Source organism: Bombina bombina, chromosome 3 (genome assembly GCF_027579735.1).
Source record: "Bombina bombina isolate aBomBom1 chromosome 3, aBomBom1.pri, whole genome shotgun sequence".
Classification (NCBI taxonomy): domain Eukaryota; kingdom Metazoa; phylum Chordata; class Amphibia; order Anura; family Bombinatoridae; genus Bombina; species Bombina bombina.
In genome coordinates this window covers 185,854,508-185,872,379 of record NC_069501.1, presented here as the reverse complement: position 1 = coordinate 185,872,379, position 17,872 = coordinate 185,854,508, and the positions used below count along the sequence as shown (strand labels likewise).

The window sequence follows — 17,872 nt, the reverse complement described above, 5'->3', positions numbered from 1 at the left end:
GGACACGCCCCCCTGTAGGTATTGTATTTAATTAATTTATTGATAGTGTAGTGTTAGGTTTAATTGTAACTTAGGTTAGGATTTATTTTACAGATAATTTTGTAATTATTTTAACTAGGTAACTATTAAATAGTTATGAACTATTTAATAGCTATTGTACCTGGTTAAAATAAATACAAAGTTGCCTGTAAAAGAAATATTAATCCTAAAATAGCTACAATATAATTATAATTTATATTGTAGCTATATTAGGGTTTATTTTACAGGTAAGTATTTAGCTTTAAATAGGAATAATTGATTTAATAAGAGTTAATTTATTTCGTTAGATTTAAATTATATTTAATTTAGGGGGGTGTTAGTGTTAGGGTTAGACTTAGCTTTAGGGGTTAATAAATTTATTAGAGTAGCAGTGAGGTCCGGTCGGCAGATTAGGGGTTAATACTTGAAGTTAGGTGTCGGCGATGTTAGGGAGGGCAGATTAGGGGTTAATACTATTTATTATAGGGTTATTGAGGCGGGAGTGAGGCGGATTAGGGGTTATTAACTTTATTATAGTAGCGGTGAGGTCCGGTCGGCAGATTAGGGGTTAATAATTGTAGGTAGGTGGAGGCGACGTTGGGGGCGGCAGATTAGGGGTTAATAAATATAATATAGGGGTTGTTAGGGGCAGCAAATTAGGGGTACATAGGGATAACGTAGGTGGCGGCGGTGTGCGGTCGGCAGATTAGGGGTTAAAAAATTTTAATAGAGTGGCGGCGATGTGTGGGGACCTCGGTTTAGGGGTACATAGGTAGTTTATGGGTGTTAGTGTACTTTAGAGCACAATAGTTAAAAGTTTTATGAACCGGCGTTAGCCCAGAAAGCTCTTAACTCCTGGCTTTTTGCTGCGGCTAGAGTCTTGTCGTTAGATTTCTAACGCTCACTTCAGCCAAGACTCTAAATACCGGCGTTAGAAAGATCCCATTGAAAAGATAGGATACGCAATTGGCGTATGGGGATCTGCGGTATGGAAAAGTCGCGGCTGGAAAGTGAGCGTTAGACCCTTACCTACAAGACTCTAAATACCAGCGGTAGCCCAAAACCAGCGTTAGGAGCCTCTAACGCTGGTTTTGACGGCTAACGCAGAACTCTAAATCTAGCCGTTAGTGAGAGGAGGGACAGTGTTAGCTGCTGCAGATTTAATAGGGAAATCGATAGCTAGGCTAGTGTATTCAGTGTCCACTACAGTCCTGAAGTACTCATCTGATCTCTGCTGTAAGGACAGCACCCCAAAAAGCCCTTTTTAGGGCTAGAACATCAGTCTGCTTTTTTTTTTTTTTTTTTCCTGTGTAATCTAATTTCAGTTGCCTGCCTGCCAGTGTGTGTGTCAGGCTCACAGCGTGTACTGTGCCCACTTGCCCAGTGCCACCACTCATATCTGGTGTAACAGTAGTGTCAAAAACCCCTTTTTTAACAGAAATAATAGCAGTCAGTGGAGGGGGGCGGGATTGTGGGCGGGGATGTCCGGGGGCGCGCAGGGGAGGGAGCGGGTGGGAATCGCTACACTACAGAAAAAGTTGGTGTAAAATTAAAAAAAAAAAAAAAGGAATACACGTGTGATGCGCAGCAGCATTTAGCGGCTTTCTAATTACCAGAAAGCAACGCCAAAGTCATATATGTCTGCTATTTCTGAACAAAGGGGACCCCAGAGAAGCATTTACAACCATTTGTGCCATAATTGCACAAGCTGTTTTTAAATAATTTCAGTGAGAAACCTAAAATTGCAAAAAAAATAAAGTTTTTTTTTATTTGATCGCATTTGGCGGTGAAATGGTGGCATGAAATATACCAAAATTGGCCTAGATCAATACTTTGGGTTGTCTACTACACTTCACTTAAGCTAAAATGAACTCTACAAGCTCCCTACATGCTCCCTAATTAACCCCGTCACTGCTGGGCATAAAACACGTGTGGTGCACAGTGGCATTTAGCAGCCTTCTAATTAACAAAAAGCAACGCCAAAGCCATATAAGTCTGCTATTTCTGAACAAAGGGGATCCCAGAGAAGCATTTACAACCATTTATGCCATAATTGCATAAGTTGTTTGTAAATAATTTCTGTGAGAAACCTAAAGTTTGTGAAAAAGTGAACCATTTTTTTTTTATTTGATCGCATTTGGCGGTGAAATGGTGGCATGAAATATACCAAAATGGGCCAAGATCAATACTTTGGGATGTCTTATAAAAAAAAATATATACATGTCAAGGGATATTCAGGTATTCCTGACAGATATCAGGGTTCCAATGTAACTAGCGCTCATTTTGAAAAAAAGTGGTTTTGAAATAGCAAAGTGCTTCTTGTATTTATTTCCCTATAACTTGCAAAAAAAGCAAGGAACATGTTAACACTGGGTATTTCTAAACTCAGGACAACATTTAGAAACTATTTAGCATGGTTGTTTTTTGGTGGTTGTAGATGTGTAACAGATTTTGGGGGTCAACGTTAGAAAAAGTGTGTTTTTTTCCATTTTTTCCTCATATTTTATAATATTTTTAATAATAAATTATAAGATATGATGAAAATAATGGTATCTTTAGAAAGTCCATTTAGTGGCGAGAAAAACTGTATATAATATGTGTGGGTACAGTAAATGAGTAAGAGGAAAATTCAAGCTAAACACAAACACCGCAGAAATGTAAAAATAGCCCTGGTCCTTAAGGGAAAGAAATTGAAAAATGGCCTTGGTCCTTAAGGGGTTAAAAAAAAACCTAGAAATTTGATTGTGAAATAATAGCAGTCAGTTTCCTTCACACGTGTACGTTTCAGGGCCTGCCAGGGCACAGTGTCACACTAGTGCAACTCATATCTGGTGTAACAGTAGTGTACATTTAAAAAAGACATACATGACAAGTTGTATTGTGCATTCATATTATTTTGATTAGTTTATAAATAAAACAAACTTATTTATATACTAGGGAACTAAAATATACTTACTTGTAATAGTGCTCCCAGAGATTTCTGTATCGCCCCTGCCCAGACATATCAAACACCGTGAATGACAAGCTGCAAAAAAACAAAATAGAAAATGTACAAAAGCATTAGACAAAAAGCCTAAACCCTACAGCTAATATTAGAAAATCTTTATATTGCAAACTGTATTCAATCTCTTATCCGACCTATGGAAGAAGATGAAAATGAAGCAAACTAAAGCAAACTGCATATTGTATTGTTTTAAAGATATAGAATAAATTCATGAGATGATGATGCTGATTAAATATAAAATTATTTGCAAGTTTTTAAATGAATTTTTTCCCACAATAAGTCAAGTCATTTATACACATTTTACAGATGACTAATGTTGTGTGTGAGGAAACTTTAAAGTGAAATTTACAATGTTACATGTATACAATGCAAGATATCACTGAAACAGAGAGTCTTTATAAAAAGTATTTTTGGAAAGACATGGGTATTGCAAAAACACCTCTAATGCACATTTTAATTTTGACTATAATGTCCCTTTAACAAAAAATCACAAAAAAAACAACTAGTTATATTTCTCACTGCATACAAAAGGAAACCGTTTTGCAGCAGTTAATAATACATCTCAGAGGCCCTATACACCAGGGCTTCTATTCCAGTCAAACTACATAATTCCTAATGTGATACGCTTGACTGCAAGCTTTCTGAGCATGAGCAATGTCTGAATGCAGATGCACAATGCATATGAGCTTATCATATGTCTTGTGCACAGCAATATCTATAACTGAAATAGTGATAACTTTAACTAGAAGCATTTTTGCTGACATAAGTGTATTGCAAACATGCTTCTGTACACTTTGACCAGGACGTCTCTTTAATTTAAAGTTGTCCCTCAATTTTGAATGCAAAGAGCAAAGTTTTCATGAAGGTCTACTAACTAGTGAGATAACTTCATAGATTGTCTGAAATTAAAGTGAAGAGAAACTCTAAAAATTGCTTTACAAACGTGTAAAGCTTAAGTTTCAGGACTTAAAAGTATATAAAACACTTATAAGAAACACACTATTTTCCAGTTCTTATCCCTTTTGCTGATGAGACATTTTACCACCTCTGTGCTATAGGTGTCTAGTCATTTGTTTATCGTTGCGTTTACACACACATTTTAAAGGGATAGAAAGGTCAAAAATTTAATTTGCATAGGTGCATTTTAATTTGAAATATAAGCATTTTTTGCAATATACTTCCATTAGCAAACAGTTTCTGGTACAAGTTATGAATGGTTATCTGCAGCATACGCTCATTTGGTGTGAGGTCCTGTGCACCAGTATTCAAAAAGCACAAGTTCTCAGAGAGCCGGTGTTAGTGTGTATTGCTTCTGAAGACGTCATTTGTGTCATAAAGCTGAATACTGGTGCACAGGCCCTCACAGGATATGTGTGTATGCTGCAGAAATAACTTCTACTAAAAATGCTTATATTTCAAATTGACCTTTCTGTGAGGTACTCCCACAAATTAAGCATCATTGTTTTTCAGCAGACCAAGCAATTTAGGAAAATAACTTTAGTTTGCAGAAATATAACATGCAACAATATGAAAAATAAACAAAAAATTACATTAAAAATTAATAAATTCTTTTCATTTTCTTTGGCGTACATAGTATATAGCAGAGTGATTATTTCCTAAATATTTGCAATAAAAACCCATATCATGCATCAGTTAATTCTTCCAACATTTTTCAATAACATTGATAATTGTATCTTCTGGTTTTCATTATTGGCACTACGCCAATAATGAAAACCATTGTAAATGGGTAATCTTTTTCATGTGAGGATCATTTAATGTATATGTGTTATATGATGTCTTTAGGGGACAGGGGTTCCTTTAGGGCCACTGCTACCCATACAACAAATTAATTATGTGCCTGACATATTTTTGCCAATCACCTACTAATGAAAAGGGGAATTAAAGTCCAAATTGGAAAGAGGAGGTTCCCTTCATCTAATACCCCTCTGTGTTCTATGGGGGTATGGATGATCTCAAAGTGCCCCCTACTTAACCCCTTGAGTGCCAACGACGGCTCAGAGCCGTCGCTAGCACTCAACTACCTTGAGAGCAATCTGTGGGCTCCCATCAACTCCCACCCCGGCGATCAGGCCTGTATAGTGACAGGCATCGCCGGGGCTTCCCGTTACGTGCAGTGACATCACGCGCAATGACGTCACTGCACAACTTTATTTCAAAATTACAATGGGCAAGATAGGGAAAGGGGGCATGTTGCTTAGAAGAATGTATCTCAAGACCCCCAAGACCCACCGTTGGAAAGGTAAACGCCTAACCTTACCTTTCCAATGGTATAAGTCTTGAGGATCGGGGGGGGGGGGAGTTAAAAAAAATATTTTAAAAATAGTAAATACACTATACAGCCACAGTGTTTACACCTGATCAGAGATTTAGTGATTTCATGTCGAGAGTTCTTACCGCTTAAGATTTACGCTATATTTAAAGGCTAAGGATGTATGTATTATCACATTGTTATTGTTGCTTATGTGTGAATATCTCATGTTAATTATTTCATAACCTCAATAAAAAATTATTATATAGGTAAAAAAAAAAAACAGAATCTATGCTTACCTGATAAATTACTTTCTCCAAAGGTGTGTCCGGTCCACGGCGTCATCCATAACTTGTGGGGAATATCTCTTCCCCAACAGGAAATGGCAAAGAGTACAGCAAAAGCTGTCCATATAGTCCCTCCTAGGCTCCGCCCACCCCAGTCATTCGACCGACGGACAGGAGAATAACAGGAGAAACCATAGGGTGCCGTGGTGACTGTAGTTAAAGAAATAAATTCATCAAACCTGATTAAAAAACCAGGGCGGGCCGGGGACCGGACACACCGTTGGAGAAAGTAATTTATCAGGTAAGCATAAATTCTGTTTTCTCCAACATTGGTGTGTCCGGTCCACGGCGTCATCCATAACTTGTGGGAACCAATAGCAAAGCTTTAGGACACGGATGAAGGGAGGGAGCCAATCAGGTTACCTAAACGGAAGGCACTACGGCTTGCAAAACCTTTCTCCCAAAGATAGCCTCCGAAGAAGCAAAAGTATCAAATTTGTAGAATTTGGCAAAAGTGTGCAGGGAAGACCAAGTCGCTGCCTTACATATCTGATCAACAGAAGCCTCGTTCTTGAAGGCCCATGTGGAAGCCACAGCCCTAGTAGAGTGAGCTGTGATTCTTTCAGGAGGCTGCCGTCCGGCAGTCTCATAAGCCAATCGGATGATGCTTTTCAGCCAAAAGGAAAGAGAGGTAGCAGTAGCTTTTTGACCTCTCCTTTTACCAGAATAGACGACAAACAGAGAAGATGTTTGTCTGAAATCCTTTGTTGCTTCTAGATAAAACTTTAAAGCACGGACTACATCTAAATTGTGTAACAAACGTTCCTTCTTTGAAACTGGATTCGGGCACAAAGAAGGCACAACTATTTCCTGGTTAATATTCTTGTTGGAAACAACTTTTGGAAGAAAACCAGGTTTAGTACGCAAAACGACTTTATCTGAATGGGACACCACATAGGGCGGAGTACACGGCAGAGCAGATAACTCAGAAACTCTTCTAGCAGAAGAAATAGCAACTAAAAACAAAACTTTCCAAGATAACAACTTAATATCTATGGAATGTAAAGGTTCAAACGGAACCCCTTGGAGAACTGAAAGAACTAAATTTAAACTCCAGGGAGGAGTCAACGGTCTGTAAACAGGCTTGATCCTGACCAAAGCCTGAACAAAAGCTTGAACATCTGGCACAGCTGCCAGTCGTTTGTGTAACAAGACAGATAAAGCAGAAATCTGTCCCTTTAGAGAACTCGCTGATAATCCCTTATCCAAACCCTCTTGTAGGAAGGAAAGGATCCTAGGAATTATGATCTTACTCCATGAGAATCCCTTGGATTCACACCAACCGATATATCTTTTCCATATTTTATGGTAAATCTTTCTAGTTACAGGTTTTCTGGCTTGTACCAGAGTATCTATCACAGAATCCGAAAACCCACGCTTAGATAAAATCAAGCGTTCAATTTCCAAGCCGTCAGCTGGAGAGAGACTAGATTTGGATGTTCGAATGGACCCTGTACTAGAAGATCCTGTCTCAAAGGTAGCTTCCATGGTGGAGCCGATGACATATTCGCCAGGTCTGCATACCAAGTCCTGCGTGGCCACGCAGGAGCTATCAAAATCACTGAGGCCCTCTCCTGTTTGATCCTGGCTACCAGCCTGGGAATGAGAGGAAACGGTGGAAAAACATAAGCTAGGTTGAAGGTCCAAGGCGCTACTAATGCATCCACTAGAGTCGCCCTGGGATCCCTGGATCTGGACCCGTAGCAAGGAACTTTGAAGTTCTGACGAGACGCCACCAGATCCATGTCTGGAATGCCCCATAATTGCGTCAACTGGGCAAATATCTCCTGGTGGAGTTCCCACTCCCCCGGATGGAATGTCTGACGACTCAGATAATCCGCCTCCCAGTTTTCCACTCCTGGGATGTGGATAGCAGATAGGTGGCAGGAGTGATCCTCCGCCCATTTTATGATCTTGGTCACTTCTCTCATCGCCAGGGAACTCCTTGTTCCCCCCTGATGGTTGATGTAAGCGACTGTCGTCATGTTGTCTGATTGGAATCTTATGAATCTGGCCTTTGCTAGCTGAGGCCAAGCATTGAGAGTATTGAATATCGCTCTCAGTTCCAGAATGTTTATCGGGAGAAGAGATTCTTCCCGAGACCATAGACCCTGAGCTTTCAGGGAGTCCCAGACCGCGCCCCAGCCCACTAGACTGGCGTCGGTCGTGACGATGACCCACTCTGGTCTGCGGAAGCTCATTCCCTGGGACAGGTGATCCTGGGTTAGCCACCAACTTAGTGAGTCTCTGGTCTTCTGATCTACTTGAATCACTGGAGACAAGTCTGTATAATCCCCATTCCACTGTTTGAGCATGCACAGTTATAATGGTCTTAGATGAATTCGCGCAAAAGGAACTATGTCCATTGCTGCAACCATCAACCCTACTACTTCCATGCACTGAGCTATGGAAGGTCGTGAAACAGAGTGAAGAACTTAACAAGCGTTTAGAAGCTTTGACTTTCTGACATCTGTCAGGAAAATCTTCATTTCTAACGAATCTATTATTATCCCCAAGAAGGGGACTCTTGTCGACGGAGACAGGGAACTTTTTTCTATGTTCACCTTCCAGCCGTGAGATCTGAGAAAGGCCAGAACGATGTCTGTGTGAGCCTTTGCCCTTGAAAGAGACGACGCTTGTATCAGAATGTCGTCCAAGTAAGGTGCCACTGCAATGCCCCTTGGTCTTAGAACCGCTAGAAGGGACCCGAGTACCTTTGTGAAAATCCTTGGAGCAGTGGCTAGCCCGAATGGGAGAGCCACAAACTGGTAATGTTTGTCCAGAAAGGCGAACCTTAGGAACTGATGATGATCTTTGTGGATAGGAATATGTAGATACGCATCCTTTAAATCCACGGTAGTCATAAATTGACCCTCCTGGATTGAGGGTAAAATCGTTCGGATAGTTTCCATTTTGAACGATGGTACTTTGAGAAATTTGTTTAGAATCTTTAAATCCAGAATTGGTCTGAAGGTTCCCTCTTTTTTGGGAACTACAAACAGATTTGAGTAAAAACCCAGTCCCTGTTCCACAGTTGGAACTGGGTGTATCACTCCCATTTTTAACAGGTCTTCTACACAATGTAAGAATGCCTGTCTCTTTATTTGGTTTGAAGATAAGTGAGACATGTGGAACCTTCCCCTTGGGGGTAGTTCCTTGAATTCCAGAAGATAACCCTGAGAAACTATTTCTAGTGCCCAGGGATCCTGAACATCTCTTGCCCAAGCCTGAGCAAAGAGAGAGAGTCTGCCCCCTACTAGATCCGGTCCCGGATCGGGGGCTGCTCCTTCATGCTGTTTTGGTAGCAGTAGCAGGCTTCTTGGCCTGTTTACCCTTGTTCCAGCCTTGCATCGGTTTCCAAGCTGGTTTGGTCTGCGAAGCATTACCCTCTTGTCTAGAGGCTGCAGAGTTGGAGGCCGGTCCGTTCCTGAAATTGCAAAAGGAACGAAAATTAGACTTATTCTTGGCCTTGAAAGGCCTATCTTGTGGGAGGGCATGGCCCTTACCCCCAATGATATCTGAGATAATCTCTTTCAACTCTGGTCCAAAAAGGGTTTTACCCTTGAAAGGGATATTAAGCAATTTTGTCTTGGAAGATACATCCGCTGACCAAGACTTTAGCCAGAGCGCTCTGCGCGGCACAATTGCAAACCCAGAATTTTTCGCCGCTAATCTAGCTAACTGCAAAGCGGCATCTAAAATAAAGGAATTAGCTAACTTAAGTGCGTGTATTCTGTCCATAACCTCCTCATACGGAGTCTCTCTATTGAGCGACTTTTCTAGTTCCTCGAACCAGAACCACGCTGCTGTAGTGACAGGAACAATGCACAAAATAGGTTGCAGGAGGTAACCTTGCTGAACAAAAATCTTTTTAAGCAAACCCTCCAATTTTTTATCCATAGGATCTTTGAAAGTACAATTACCCTCGATAGGAATAGTAGTGCGCTTGTTTAGTGTAGAAACTGCCCCCTCGACCTTAGGGACTGTCTGCCATAAGTCCTTTCTGGGGTTGACCATAGGAAATAATTTCTTAAATATAGGAGGGGGAACAAAAGGTATGCCGGGCTTCTCCCACTCCTTGTTCACTATGTCCGCCACCCGCTTGGGTATAGGAAAAGCGTCGGGGTGCACCGGAACCTCTAGGAACTTGTCCATCTTACACAATTTTTCTGGAATGACCAGGTTGTCACAATCATCCAGAATAGATAACACCTCCTTAAGCAGTGCGCGGAGATGTTCTAACTTAAATTTAAATGTCACAACATCAGGTTCTGCCTGTTGAGAAATTCTACCTGAATCTGAAATTTCCCCATCTGACAAAACCTCCCTCATGGCCCCTTCAGAATGGTGTGAGGGTATGACAGAGCAATTATCATCAGCGCCCTCCTGCTCTACAGTGTTTAAAACAGAGCAATCGCGCTTTCTTTGAAATGCAGGCATTTTGGATAAAAAATTAGCTATGGAGTTATCCATTACTGTCGCCAATTGTTGCATAGTAACCAGCATTGGCGCGCTAGAAGTACTAGGAGTTTCCTGCGTGGGCAAAACTGGTGTAGACACAGAGTGAGATGAAGTAGAACTATGTTTACTCTCTTCATCTGATGAATCATCTTGGGCAACTTTACTATTTGTGGCAGTACTGTCCTTACTTTGTTTGGACGCTATGGGACAATTATCACACAATTTGGAAGGGGGAGACACACTGGCTTCCATACATACAGAACATAGCTTATCTGAAGGTACAGACATGTTAAACAGGCTTAAACTTGTCAAAAAAGTGCAAAAACCGTTTTAAATTAAAACCGTTACTGTCTCTTTAAATTTTAAACAGGGCACACTTTAGTACTGAATATGTGAAAAAAAATGAAGGAATTGTTCAAATTTTCAAACAAAGAGTTTTAACCCTTAAAATGAAGAAACCGGAGCCGGTTACAGTTTTAACCCCTCTACAGTCCCAGCTACAGCCTTTGCTGCGACTTTACCAAACCCAGGGGGGAATACAATACCAAATGAAGCCTTCTAGGAACCTTTTCAACTACTTTCAGATCCACACACATGCAGCTGCATGTCCTGCTCTCAAAAGTAACTGCAAAGTAATGGCGCGAAAATGAGGCTCAGCCTACTATAGTGAAGGCCCTTCCTGACTGAAAAGGTGTCTAAACCAGTGCCTGACGTTAAAAAACGTTCCCCAAAGTTTATAAGTGTGAAATTCAACCTCAATCTGTATAAAATGCCCAAATAAAGCAATCGATCTTGCCCATAAAGTGTCTACCAGTTTTATAGCCCATATTAAGCCCTTTATTCTGTTTGAGACTAAGAAAATGGCTTACCGGTCCCCATGAGGGGAAATGACAGCCTTCCAGCATTACACAGTCTTGTTAGAAATATGGCTAGTCATACCTTAAGCAGAAAAGTCTGCTAACTGTTTCCCCCAACTGAAGTTATTTCATCTCAACAGTCCTATGTGGAAACAGCAAACGATTTTAGTTACTGCTGCTAAAATCATATTCCTCTCACAAACAGAACTCTTCATCTTTTTCTGTTTCAGAGTAAATAGTACATACCAGCACTATTTTAAAATAACAAACTCTTGATAGTAGAATAAAAAACTACAACTAAACACCACATACTCTTAACCATCTCCGTGGAGATGTTGGCAAAGAGAATGACTGGGGTGGGCGGAGCCTAGGAGGGACTATATGGACAGCTTTTGCTGTACTCTTTGCCATTTCCTGTTGGGGAAGAGATATTCCCCACAAGTTATGGATGACGCCGTGGACCGGACACACCAATGTTGGAGAAAAAAACTGTATTTGAAGCAAAAAGTCTGATATTTTGCATATCTAATTTACATATTTTACCCAGAATCCTCTTGTGCATTGATTACAATATATATGGAATTTTACTGGGGAAAAGCAATGGGGATACTTGCCTAGATGTGCTAATTTCCTATGCATTTTTTTTTATTGATAGATTATATATATATATATATATATATATATATATATATACATAACCTTTACAGCCAGTAGGCATGATGCCAATTGAGCAATGCTTTAGCAAGATGCTATTCACATACATGCACATTTGCTGTTTATTAATGCAAGTGCACATTTTGTATTTGACAGAATAAAAAAAAAAAAAAGGTTTTGCTATCCAAAAAAAGAAAAAAAAAAAAAAAAGGTAAAAAAAACCTTAAATCCAGCTCAGCACTCAAAGGGTTAAACACTTTATGGGTGTATACTTGGGGCAGGTAATCACCATTACCATGGTAATCACCTGAAAGTTAGAGGGAGTGTGACCTCTCATTTAAATTCTCATAGATTGTAAGTTCCCACGGGAATAGGGCCCTCAATCTCTCCTGTATATGTTTGTAAATTTTGTCCTGTCTCTTACAAGTATTGTATGGTTTTATTTAAATGAATTGTATCCATGGACAGCGCTGCGGAATATGTTGGCGCTTAATAAATAAAGTATAATAATAATAATAGAGGAGGAGAAAGGGGCTCTGTAGAAGCTCCCATCCCCACCACTAGGGATCACTTTTTTTCTAGTGGAACAGATGATCACCATTTTAACAGTGATCATCTGCATCCTAGGGGGCAAGTAACCCTAATTTGAAAGGGGGTGGGGGGAGGGACTCTGTTAGAGCCTCTCCCCCCCTCAAAGCTAAAGGGGCACTAAAGTCAAATATAAACTTTCATGAGCATCATTTTGTAAGCTTCCATTTTTGCTTATATATTTATTTTTATACCAACAAAAGGTTATATACAATCATAGGAATCACTGAAAAAAATAACCAAAAAGAAACCCTTATTGTTTCCACATATAGTTTGTCGTAAGTAATCATCAGCACAGAGACAATAATCCTAATCACTCATTATTCTACTGAAGGAGAAGGCAGAATGCATAACTCACAATAAATTACGTCTAACATTATTCTGCCTGTTATCTAAAGAAGAGAAAACAAATAAGAAAACAAAGTATAATTTACACATTCTCATAATTAGAACAAACAGTCCATATTCTTTAAAAATATAATATCTTCTTTTTGTAAGGCAATAGATTGTTTAACTGTTTTTGAGAGACAAAAAGAAACTTTGCCCCAGAACCTAGCTACCTTATGCAGTGTAATCAGTCAGCTTAAAGGGCCATGATACCCAAATGTTGAAACACTTGAAAGTGATGCAGCATAGCTGTAAAAAGCTGATTAGAAAATATCACCTGAACATCTCTATGTAAAAAAAAGAAAGATATTTTACCTCAGAAATTCCTCAGTAGCCACATACCATTGTAAAGGACTTCCAAGCAGCAAATCAGTAAGTCTGTCCCGGGACAGCTAAGGGAGTGAGCTTACGTGCACACTCATCTTATTTCCCTTTTCAGTTTAAGGAAGTTTACTATGAAAGCTCATGAGAGTTAAGTCAAATCTCATGAGATCACAGTAAAAGAGTTCATGACTTCAGCACTGTTGATGCTGATTGGCTGCTGTTCATTTCTTATTTATTTTTTACCTGCAGCTGGGCAGCAGCTGAATTATAACTTTTTACACAGAACTTACTCTGGTGAGCTGAGGAGATTGTGAGGTAAAATATCTTCCTTTTTTACATATAGATGCTCAGGTGATATTTTCCTGTCAGCTTTTTACAGTTATACTGCATCAGTTTCACGTGATTTAGCATATGAGTATTATGTCCCTTTAAGGAAGATTACATTTATGGCAAAAGAAAATCTGATTTCTATTCCAATTACATAGAACGTGAGGTGTTATATAGGCTCTATTGACTAACTTCAATTGCAATTCTCTCCATGAAAGGAGAGGTGTGGCAAGCCAGGCTCTTTTAATAATATGGCCGTCACATGATACAGGGGGCCAGCACATTGAAGCAAATCTTGAAGATTGTTAGAAAAAAAAATCTACTGCTTATTTAAAATTCAGAGCATGTACTACTGCTATGTCTTTTTATTATGTACTTGTGCAATTCTACTGTAATTAATGGTCCTTTAAAAAGCATTTTAAAGGCTGCTGCAGGTAAAACATAAATTATGACTTGCCAGATAATTTTGTTTCCTTCTGTATGGGAAGAGTCCACAGCTGCATTCCTTACTTGTGGGAAATACTGAACCTGTCCACCAGAAGGAGGCAAAGACACCCCAGCCAAAGGCTTAAATACCTCCCCCACTTCCTCATAACCCGTAATTCTGCAGAGGGAACAAAGAACAGTAGGAGAAACATCAGGGAGAAAAAGGTGCCAGAAGAATAAATTTAAATGTAGGGCCGCCCATTGGAGAAAACGGGCGGGAGCTGTGGACTCTTCCCATACAGAAGGAAAGGAAATTATCTGGTAAGTCATAATTTATGTTTTTCTTCTTAATATGGGAAGAGTCCACAGCTGCTTTTCTTACTTGTGTGAAACATATACCAAAGCTCTAGAGTACACGGTATGCAAACAAGAAGGAAAAAAGAGAGGCGGACCATAATCTGAGGGCACCACAGCCTGCAAAACATCAAACTTGTAAAATTTGGAAAAAGGAAGGACGACTAGGTAGCCGCCATACAAATCTGATTCTTAGAGGCCTCATTTTTTAAGGCCCAAGAGGAAACCACTGCTCTAGTAGAATGAGCCGTAATCCTCAGAGAAAGCTTATGTCCCGCTGACTCTATGCTAAACGGATGACACTCCGCAGCCAAAAAGATAAGGAAGTCGAAGAGGCCCTCTGACCCCTACGTAGGGTTGCCACCTCAGCCATGTTTTCCTGGTCACTTATGAGTTACACATACTGCAGGGTGTGCAGGGAGGAACATGTATTGTGTTTCTAGACAGCACTATTCATATTCCTCACTGCACACCCTGCAGCATGTGTAACTTATAAGTGTTCTGTATTTTAAGGGACAGGTGGCAACCCTACCCCTATGCTTCCTGGAAAGGAAAAACAGCGAAAGAAGTTCGTCTAAATTCCATCGTGGCATGAAGATAGAACTTCAAGGCACAAACCACATCCAGAATTACATTATAAACGTTCCTTCGACGAAGGAGGATTACGCCATAAGAAAGGAACCACAATCTCTTGATTGATGTTGTGAAATGACACAACCTTAGGAAGAAAACCTAACTTGGTCCGAAGAGCAGCCTTATCAGCATGGAAAGCCAAATAAGGAGGAGCACATTGCAAGGCAGCAATAACAGATACTCTTTGCGCCGAAGCAATAGCCAGTAGAAAAGGAACCTTCCAAGACAACAATTTATTGTCCACTTCATGCATAGGCTCCAACGGAGCCCGCTGCAAAACTTTAAGAACAAGATTTAAACTCAGAGCAGAGCCTTAACAAAAGACTGCACATCTGGAGGCTCAGCGAACCTCTTGGGCAGTAACACTGACAGGGCCGAAACTGTCCCCTCAGGGGACTTGCAGAAAAGCCCTTCTCCAGGTCATCCTGGAGAACAGAATAAGTAGGTCCTCCACAACTTATGATAGATGCGACAAGCAACCAGCTTACAAGCTTGAATGAAAGTAAAATAACTCTCTCAGAAAACCCTCTCTTGGATAGGACTAAGCAGTCAATCTCCATGCAGTCAGCCTCAGAGAAACTAGACATTGATGAACAAAGAGACTTTGGGCAGCAGATCCCTGCGACAAGGTAACTTCCATGGAGGAGATGATGACATCCCCACTAGATCCGTGAACCCTATCCTTGCCTGCTTGATTCGAGTCACTACACTAGGAAGTAGTGTCGACAGCCGGAAAGATAAATTAGATTGAACCTCCAAGGCACCGCTAATGCATCCGTTAGCTCTGCCTGAGGATCCCTGTACCTCGATCAATATCTGGGTAGCTTGGTATTGAGACTTCATAAATTCCTCCTCTTGCAAATCTCTGCAAACACCCAGAATGGAGAGACCATTCCCCCGGATGAAAGGATTATCTGCTGAGGAAAACTGCTTCCCAGTTGTCTACAACCGGAATGTGGATCGCTGACAGCGAACAAACGTGGGTCTCAGCCCACTCCAGAATACGAGATCCTTCCCTCATAGCTAGGGAGCTTCTCGTTCCCCCCTGACGGTAGATGTAAGCCGAGGTTATATTGTCTGATTGGAATCTGATAAACTGGGACAAACCCAGCAGAGGCCAAGCCTTCAGAGCATTGTATATTGCCTGAAGATCCAAAATGAGATCAGGAGGGAGCTTTTCTCCTTAGTCCAAAGGCCCTGTGCCTCCCTGGCACCCCAAATAGCTCCCCATCCTGACAGACTCACAACCGTAGTCTCAATCACCCAGGATGGTCTTAAGATGGATGTCCCTCAGGACAAGTGATCCGGACAAAAATTCCTAGAGAGCGGTTCTCTCGATCGGATGTCCAGAGAAATCTGTTGAGACAGATCCGCTGCTTCAGCATGCAGATTCCCCTGCTTCAGCATGCGCAGTTGCAACAGTCTGAGGTGAAACCTGGCAAAGGACAGATGTCCTTGCTGGACACCATGAGACCAATCACCTCCATACACCAAGCTACAGATGGCCTTAAGGAGGTCTGGAAAGCAAGACATGTTGAAGCTAGCTTGCAACGTCTCTAGTTCTAATACAGTACCAATTAATTCTGTCCTGGTACTTGATACAAAAGAAATCTCTCTATCTTCCATCCATGGGATCGAAGAAGACAGAGGAGAGATTCCGAATGGTCCACTCTTCAAAAAATTTCTTGGAGCCGTAGCTAGACCCAACGGAAGTGCAATAAACGGGAAGTGCTGGTCCAGTAACACAAACCTTAGGAACAGGAAGTGGTCCTTGAGGATTGGTATGTGAAGGGAGCATCGTGGTCCTGAACTGCCCTTCTCAAACGAGGGGAAGAATGGACCTTATTGTCTCCATCTTGAACGAGGGGACATATGAAAACTTGTTTAAAGCATTTTAGGTCCAGAATCGGATGGAAAGTTTCCTCCTTCTTTGGGACCATGAAAAGGTTTGAATAGTATCCCAAACCTCTCTCTGCCATAGGCACGGGACAAGAACTCCTAAGAGATTCTCAAGTTCCAGCCACAGATCCCTGGGTGGCTGAAACTTGAGACCTATCTTGTAACCCTGAGCTATGACCAACAGGACCCATGGATCCTGCACATCCCTGAACCAAGCGACTGAAAAGAGCAACAGTTTGCCCCCTAAATGATCCAGAAAAGGACCGGGGACCACCCATTCATGTCGCCTTAGACTAGGCGGGCTTCTTGCTCTGCTTGGATTTTTTTCCAGGACTGAGCCAGCTTCCAAGAGCTCTTGTTTTGCTCTGGCCTAGCGGAGGACTGCTGATATGGGCTTTATCAGAAGGAAAAGACCTTCAATTGTCCCTTAGACTAGTTCATATTCTCTTGCGGTAGGAGGGCACCCTTGCCCCCTGTGACCGTTGAGATAATTGAGTCCAGGCCTGGACTAAACAAAATCATTCCCTGAAGGGGAGGGAAAGAAGACTAGACTTAGAAGTCGTATCCGCAGATCATGACTTCAGCCAGAGCCCGATGGGTATGAACAGAAAAAGTTGAAGCCATAGCATTCAGACAAATAATCTGCATATTAGCATCACAGATAAAAGAATTAGCAACCTCAAGGCCTTAATTCTTTCCTGAAGAATGTCAAGGGTCCCCTCGATCAAATCCCGTAAGGAGTCGCACCAATAGGTAAATGCTCCAGCAACCGCGGAAACAGCCGCCGTCGGTTGAAAAACAAATATCCCGTATGTTGAAACATCTTTCTTAACAGAGTTTCCATCTTTTATCCATGGGCTCCTAAAACAAAGAGCTAACCTCAAGCAGGATAGAAGTGCGTTTAGCAAGAGCGAAGATAGCGCCATCCCTTTTAGGGACGGTACCTCACAACTCCATAGAGAGTCCAGGAGCGGGAACAATTTGTTAAAGGGAGAAGAGGGGAAAAAGGAAACCAATCCTGTCCCATTCATTATTCATAATGTTCGCCATCTAACAGGAGCAGGGAAGGATAAGGTACCACCCTGTCCTCAAATTCTATCCAATTTAGGAATCAAAGGTTTATTAGGCAATTTTGCCTCTGGAACCTTTGAATTCGCCAAAAACTTCCTTTAGAAGAAAGTGCAAATTTCTAAAAATAAAGTCTGGTTCCTTCACAAAGTTTAGAGGCAGCAGACTCTGTCCCAGAATGTTCATACTCTGAAGTCTCAGAAAGAACTTGATCCTCGGATATCAGTTAAATCCAATAAAGTATCTGATGTACTCT

At 41.1% G+C, this 17,872-nt stretch overlaps 1 protein-coding gene across 3 annotated transcripts in view; it reads right to left on the bottom strand.

The window, feature by feature from the left end:
* Nucleotides 1-17,872, bottom strand: part of ARL6 (ADP ribosylation factor like GTPase 6) — a 474,277-nt gene that overhangs the window by 188,037 nt on the left and 268,368 nt on the right. For all 3 annotated transcript variants that reach the window (XM_053706042.1, XM_053706044.1, XM_053706043.1), the window contains exon 4: nucleotides 2,975-3,043. In XM_053706042.1, the coding sequence (XP_053562017.1) occupies nucleotides 2,975-3,043 (69 nt within the window). The remainder of the gene's footprint in view (nucleotides 1-2,974; nucleotides 3,044-17,872) is intronic.